General features: G+C 46.1%; 1 protein-coding gene across 1 annotated transcript; it reads right to left on the bottom strand.

Moving 5' to 3' along the window:
• Window positions 1–4,015: 4,015 nt before the first annotated feature.
• Window positions 4,016–6,478, bottom strand: LOC308290698 (alpha-2Db adrenergic receptor-like; the record flags this gene model as incomplete). The annotated part of the gene is made up of 3 exons (XM_080732608.1): window positions 4,016–4,171; window positions 4,671–5,396; window positions 6,101–6,478. 3 exons carry the CDS (start codon window positions 6,476–6,478, stop codon window positions 4,016–4,018), a joined length of 1,260 nt encoding a protein of 419 aa, XP_080588734.1.
• Between the last annotated feature and the right edge of the window lie 1,184 nt (window positions 6,479–7,662).

Below are 7,662 nucleotides of genomic sequence, written 5' to 3'. Positions count from 1 at the left end.
AAAAAAAAAAAAAAGAAAACGTAGTTACTTTTACACCACTGAGCTCATGTCATGACGTGTCGTGAGCTTGTAGATCGGGCTATTGTCGGTGCACAACGACACCACGCACAAACCAAGTATAACAGGGCTTTAATACGTCACTGTGCACAGTGCACCTTTCTATGATTTGAAGTTCAGTTTGTCCTGTTACGATCTTTTCAGACGGCGATCTCGAATGAAAAGAGATGGATCAAAAGCGTGAGAGAGACGACTGACGGAATTATCAAACTTCTTTTTTTGTTGTTGCAATGAGTTGATTTGCCCTTACCGTATGTTATTGTTTTTGTGTCATTGTTGGTCCGTTTTATCTATTCATCATGAGTATACCACTTGATTCCTTTTGAGGTGCAATATTATTCTTTTGAAGACGATAACAAGAGGTGTAGAGGTGTCTGTACCTAATGAGTTTGATATTTGTGAACGCGTGCGTGCGTGCGTGCGTGCGTGCGTGCGTGCGTGCGTATTGGAACGTGTGTGTGGTGAATTTTGTGCTTATCGGTAGGATGTGTGTGTGAGTGCGTGCGTGTGCGAGTGTGTGTGTGGCGCGTGTGTATAAATCAGAAACCTGTTTGAATTCTTCTGGAAGTCTCTACGGCTTGTATACAGTATATTTGACTAGCTGCCACTCTGAAGGGTTCACTGTACACATTTCTGTCCAAAATTCTCAGCTAGCAAAGCCTTTTTACACAATATGTGCCTGTTTTGTTTGGGTAAAAAAAGAGATCCATTTGTTTGTATTTTCTTTTTCTTTTTTTCTCCTTCAGACGTTTAATTCCCTTCTCTTCTCTGTTCCCTCTTAAAGCTCAGCAGAACTCAAAACAACTCACTTTGTCTCCGACAAACAAACGAACGAACCAAATGATGTAAAAATCTTCCACTCAATACACCACAGTTAACTAGAAGCACAAGGCCATTTTGCTGAGAATTTCCGACACAGATCTGTTCTGAGCCCGGGTTCTTTGTGAATATTGTTAATAGAATATTTTGTAATATTTGGCCATCGTCGGGCAGAACCAGTGAAGCTGTCCTCTTTCTTCTGTCTCCTTCTCTCTCTCTCTGCCTCTCTCTCTCTACCTCTCTCGCTCTCTCGTTGTTGTCCCGTTGTATTCCCCCCTCCCCCTCCTGTGTGAACAGCAGTATGCTTTCGATAGTCGTTTTAATCGTCAACGTTTCTCTCTTACAACTCGGCATTTTTCTTTTCTTGTTCTTGTTTATTTTTCTTTTAGTTGTTGAGTTGTGTGTACTCTTTGTGATTAGAGGAAACTTGATGTATGTACTTTTTTGTCCAACTCTGTGGTTTCAAGGAATTTATCGCTCTTTAACTTTTTTTAAAATGGTTATTTAGTTTGACTCTCTGGAGAACTTGAAGCGTGGACGTCTGTCCTCCCGTGTCCTAGGGGACATCGAGGACACCGTAGAAGCCATCCATACTCTAGACCAGCTGTTACCAACCTGTGGGCCACGAGTAGAGATGCACCATGTTATCGGTGGCATATCGCTATACTGTAGGCTGATTGGATATTTAATAGAAAACGTAATATCGGTATCGAATCGATGTCAAAGTAATTCCGATATTTTTTCACAGATATTCACCGATACTGACAGATATTTCACCGATATTGATTGATTGCAATAATAATGTGACCGTTAATGGCAGCAATGGTCTTTTCTTTCTTTTATTTAAAAAAGGTCTTAAAAGTCACTTCACTTTAATCTGGGGACCCCCCCCCCCCCCCAAATCATGTGGTCCCGACCCATAGGTTGAGAACAACTGATCTGAGACAGACCACTAACACTTGGGATGCTAGAACCTAGCCACTTGAACCCATAGCATTCCGGGTCATGTCATAAACAGGTGAGACGTTCGGTGACAATAAAGTGAACATACGCGCCGAAATGTCCGATCTACTGTACGAGAGATCGTCTATTTTCGGCGAAGGGATTTTTGTATAGAGGGGTGACGGGACCAACTATAGACCCCAAGGGCCAACGGAGTAGATAGGGTTTAAGTGACTAGCACCCAGCTAACAATTACAATAACATTATGTCACCATCATCAGTTCAGCAGCTCCAGAAACGGCATTTTTAGACTCTTTGTGGTTAAGTGAACGAGAACAGGGTATCACTACATCAAGGTAGGGAAACTTAAGCAAAAAAACAAAAACAAAAAAACATGCACAATTGTGTTCCAAAGTTCAAATCACAAAAGAGAAACACAGTCAACCCTCCCAGGTGACAGGGGTTGCCATCCATATAGAAATTGCATATTTCTACACAGACAGGACTCCCTGTGGTCTAATTATCTTATTATTTTGTGACGTAGTTCTTGCTGATTCAGGGTATTGTACCAGACCCCCAAATATATTTTAAAAAAAAACTAAAAAAAAAAAGCCAAAAATGTTCAACATTGAGTTGGATCAGGAGGTTGTAAACCTCTATGGTATTATAGTGACCTAGCACTATGACACTAGTAATTTTAGTACTGTATAAAACAGCTGCCTATAGACCCAGTATTAGTATTTAGTGAAACTGTAGGCAAATTCACCTCGGGTAATAAAAAGCGTAAAGGAGCACAGACAGACGGGTACGAGTTTTTTTGTGAACTTGAAACAAAGGGGGTCGCGTACATATTGACTTCATATCCACGGCATCGTCTGACACATAAATAATCTTTTAATCTGTCGGACGCACATGCCGTAACAAAGGATATGACGTAAATAGCGGCAGAGACGAGGTATATCCCTGTTTTGTTGTGGGTCTCTTTTATTTTTTCTTTCTAGATTTTGTCAAGAGAACGATATCTGATTCATTCCTAGATGTACTGTTTCAAGACGGAGGTCGGATCGTGTGAGACACGATCCATAAGTGACAATATGTCGACGAGTCTGCGCGATGTGTCAAATGATTGTCTTTTTCCTTATACAGGCGACTAAAACAGAGTCTGTGATTGTGTTGGTCTCTCTATCTCTCTCTCTCTTTCTCTTTGTTGTTTACGCTCTTTGATTGTCTTTCCCCCCTCCTGCGCGCAGTCAGTCAGTCAGTCAGTCAGTTCCTCTTTCACTCTCTTTTGCTTTGCCCTGACTCCTCCTCTGCCTTTCTGTTGTCGCTCTGAGACTACTGCTGTGCGTATCTCATCAGGTGTTGGATATTATTTATGACCTATGTCTTGTTGTCCCGACTGTGAAACGCCTGATAAAAAAAAACATCTATATCTGCCACAAATTCAAAACCTGGTGGGCTCTGCTTTGTGTGTGCGTGTGCGCGCGCGTGTGTGTGCACGCGCGTGTGCGTATGTGTGAATGTGAAGTGAGCAGTGCCTTTTATGAGTTAATTTTATTTGAGCGTCCAGCAAAGCTCAGCCAATTAGCCAAGTGTGGCACATACATAATACATACTTACATACATACATACATACATAAATACATACAGACAAAGCCAGATGTAGGAGCGGTTAGCACCGCAAAAAAAAAGATGGTCAACAAGCTGACGTGTGGCACCCGCGGCGCGTCCTTGTGATCTTATAGATCAGGGGTCATCAACCTTTTTCAGGTCAAATACTGCATATTGTTTAAGATGTTGTTGCAGATTCAACGTTTTCATAGATTTCTTAGATAACTTTATATAATCTTGTTTCACACTTTTCTATCAATATGTTGGATTCATGCTAATATGTATTTTCAGACCTTTTAAACCCTCCACAACAACTCTCCGAAAATAGCTGATCTACAAGCACACAACACCTCGCGCTGCGAGGCATTGTGAGCTTGTAGATCTGCTATTTCCGGGCTAATGTTCCCCATCACACAAAGATTTGTCGGACCCCCTGCAGTAACCCCTGACCCCCTGGCCCTAGGCCAGTATTTTAAGACCCCTGGACAGTATTTTATCGGCACGCGAGTGCGAGTAAGTATGACTCTGGGCTCAAGCAGTCGGTCCCTCAGTGTGTGTGTGTGTGTGGGCTGCCGTTCCATCTCAGTCAGCCCCTCAGCCTCAGGGGACACCCCGGGGTGGAGGACAGGATCTTGCTGAACTCGGTGCGGAACTGTCGGGTGACCACGGTGTAGATGAGGGGGTCCACCGCGGCTGGCACGCAGGTCAGGACCATCGCCGACGTCTCCAGTTCCATGAAGAACTGTGCGCGGCAACATCACCGTTGGGGAGAGAGGTTATGAAAAGTGAAACTGGTTAAGTCTTGTCAGTGGGTTTTATATGATTCACCAAAGAAAGTGTTAAGAGATTGTGACTAAATAACTACACTGGATCCATTCGAACACAGGTTTCTTTTCCGCATTTCATGAAAATAAACGGTTTTGTATACAAGCTGTTTCTTCTGCATTACAACAAAGATAATATTACTACTATATACATATATATATATATTTGAAAAATGTTCAGTATACATAATGTGAACATGCACGGTACATAATTATCAGAATTATTTTTATCCTACAACTTCTTGTTGGTGCCCCAAAATGACTGGATATACAGGTTTTGTAGCAACTTGTAGAAATGTTATAAAGGTTCTAATCATGCATACGTTACATAACTTTTTTTTTTGCCAAATTTGCATTGAGGTGCCCAGATGTCCCTATAGTGCCCACCTATCCTGTTACCAGTGCAATGACACTCACCAAGTCAGGCCCGTGCCCCGAGACGATGTTGACCAGCAAAGTTACCACCATTGGCATCCAGAAGAGCGTGAAAGCGATGATGATGTACCCAAAACGCTTGGCCAGTCTCCCTTCCATCCGCTTCATTCCCCGTTCCCTTGCGTGGGGGGTCAGGAGACACACAGCCCCCACGATCTCCGGGCGCGATGCCACCGCGGAGGACCGCTTGGCAGGTCTGATTGTCTCACTGGAAGGAGGAGGACTGGCCTCTGCCACGGTGATCACCGTGCAGCGAGGCCGCCCGCTGGAGGATGACCCAGGGGCAGGGAGAGGAGGAGAATCGCTGGGAGCTGTCCGGGGTGCTGACGCTGCCCTCGGTGCTGAAGCCGCGAGACTGAGCCAACTCCACACGTGTCCTGCCACCGTCGGCCTCAGCTGGATGCCGCCGTCAAACACCTTCTTGCTGTGCTGCCTCACGATTCGGAATATCCGCAGGTAGTGGACGATGATCATGGTCAGGGAGCAGCTCCAGACCGGCACCAGCACGTAAGCACCGAACGGGTCGGTGTAGTCGGCGTGCTCGCGGAACCGTCCCCAGACCAGCCGACGGCAGAGCATGTAGAAGACCGCCTGCTTGGAGAGGGTCAGCGAGACGACGGCCAGGACGAGCCCACACGCCCAGATGGAGAGGATCCACAGGCGGACCCTCGCCTTCCTTCGCTCGGTCTGGAACGGATAGGCGATGGCCTGGAAGTAGGAGTGGGCGATATGGAAAAATACAATATCACAAAAGTTTTCCAAGCGGTATCACGATACACAATCTTATCACGATTCTTTTTCATGTTGGTTTTTATGGTTATGTTTCAAGTTACTTAACAGTACAACAAAAACTAAAAGAAAAATCACACCAGTGTGAACTGAGTGGTGGAGGCTGTGCACCGCTGGGTGAGTGGAGCAGGGGTTGAGGTATATGGAGTGACAGCCGCTGACGGCCGCGTCCATGGATGCGTCGGCGAAAAAAGCGGGCGCGGACGCAAGACCGCGTCCATGGATGCGGACGCGGGCCGTTAGCGGCTCTTGCTGGGTATATGGGTAAAATACATGCATTGCAAGGTTGCTCAACAGTGGCACTTGAAGGTAGGTCACCCAGGCATTAGTGTGTGTGTGTGTGTGTGTGTGTGTGTGTGTGTGTGTGTGTGTGTGTGTGTGTGTGTGTGTGTGTGTGTGTGTGTGTGTGTGTGTGTGTGTGTGTGTGCGTGCGTGCGTGCGTGCGTGCGTGCGTGCGTGCGTGCGTGCGTGCGTGCGTGCGTGCGTGCGTGCGTGCGTGCGTGCGTGCGTGCGTGTGTGTGTGGATTTTTTATAAGGCTCCCTCATTGTATCACGATATATATACGATATTCCTGAAAAGACATCATCTCAATGATATTTATCACCATATTGCCCACCCCTACCTGGTAGCGCTCCACGCTGATGCTGACCAGAGTGAGCAGCTGGACGCAGCTGCAGAGGGCGTAGATGAACTGCTGCAGGGCGCACAGCGACGGCGACACCCAGCCCTCCTGGCCGTAACGCAGCAGAGAGAAGAGCAGCAGCGGCGTGTCCACCGAGCACTTCAGCAGGTCGCTGGCGGCCAGGCTGACGAGCAGCGCGTTGTTGGCGGTCTGGAGACTCTTGCTCCTGTACACCACCCAGCACACCAGCAGGTTCCCGGGCAAGCCCAGGACCAGGGTTAGGCTCAGGATGGCGCAGTTGAACGCGAGGAATATCGTGTCCACCGCACGTGCCTCGCCGTGCACGGCCGTTTCGTTCCAGAATGCATAGAGATCCATGATGATCTCTCAGCCGTGTTTTTATCGTCCGTCTAGATAGATAGATAGATAGATAGATACCTTTATTATCCCAAGGGGGAAATTCAGTTGTCCAGAAGTAGCACAGCAGTATAAAAGTTACAAATACAGGGCAGTGATTGTCATCGAGCAGCTGCACGTTCTGTTGTCCTGTCTGGTGTAGGAAATAAGAGATCCAAGCTACCAACGGGTCACAGCGCAACAGCAAAATGAGCTGCAGAGTGCCTGTGCCTATGGAAATAATTGACCCTTAAGTGTGTTCTGCTGATTGGGGCATAGAAACAGGTTGATTAGACTGTACTTACTGTCAATGTGTCAAGTGTTGTTAAAGTGTGACCTTGGTTGAAGAGCTTGTTGGAAAACCGAGGTCCTTTGGCGCTGGTCAGGTGCTGTGCCTTTTAGTTTGTGCAGACAGACAGCTTATTTTTATTTTTTCATTTCAAGCACCTGGCTACAATAAGACTGGACCGTAAGCGCTGGCTGTCCTGCAGTGAGGACTGTTCACTCTGCTCCTGTTATTTGTGCTCATGCATCTACCAAATGCAGGGTCCATCATGTTCCTAAGGTCCTAGGTTCAAATCCTGCATTGTTAAGACCAATGTCCATGTTAGTCTTCAAAAGAACACAGGATCTCTGGACTATATCAATAGAATGAGGACCTGACTCCTGCTATTACATCATAGATTTCTTCTCAGTGTAAAGCCTCTATCATAGTCCAAGGTGAAGAGCTATCACATAGGCTTTGTTATACATTTTTAGGTGATAGCTTGAAAGCTACATTTTTTCTAGATGTTACTCTTTAAAACATGAGGTGGAATAAGTGTGTATAAGTGTAATGTGCCCTCTGGTGGGAACAACATGCACCTACACCACCAATTCACACATTTCCAGTAGCCTAGCTGTGACTCATTGGTTACACACAGACTAGCCTCGGGAACCCAGGCTTTTACACACAGACTAACATAGGCCTACAGATCAGAAATTCCCAATATAGAGCTACATATATGGGTATACATAGACACACACACACACACACACACACACACACACGCACACACACACGCACACGCACACGCACACACCCAGAGTCACAAGGAGTAATGTCCACAGGCATTTTCTAAAAGTGTGGAAAAGCCGACATTTCATCATGTCTTAAACTTGCACTC

The sequence above is a fragment of the Nannobrachium achirus genome (assembly GCF_963921795.1).
Source record: "Nannobrachium achirus genome assembly, chromosome: 9".
NCBI classification, from domain to species: domain Eukaryota; kingdom Metazoa; phylum Chordata; class Actinopteri; order Myctophiformes; family Myctophidae; genus Nannobrachium; species Nannobrachium achirus.
This window is presented reverse-complemented; position numbering and strand designations above follow the sequence as displayed.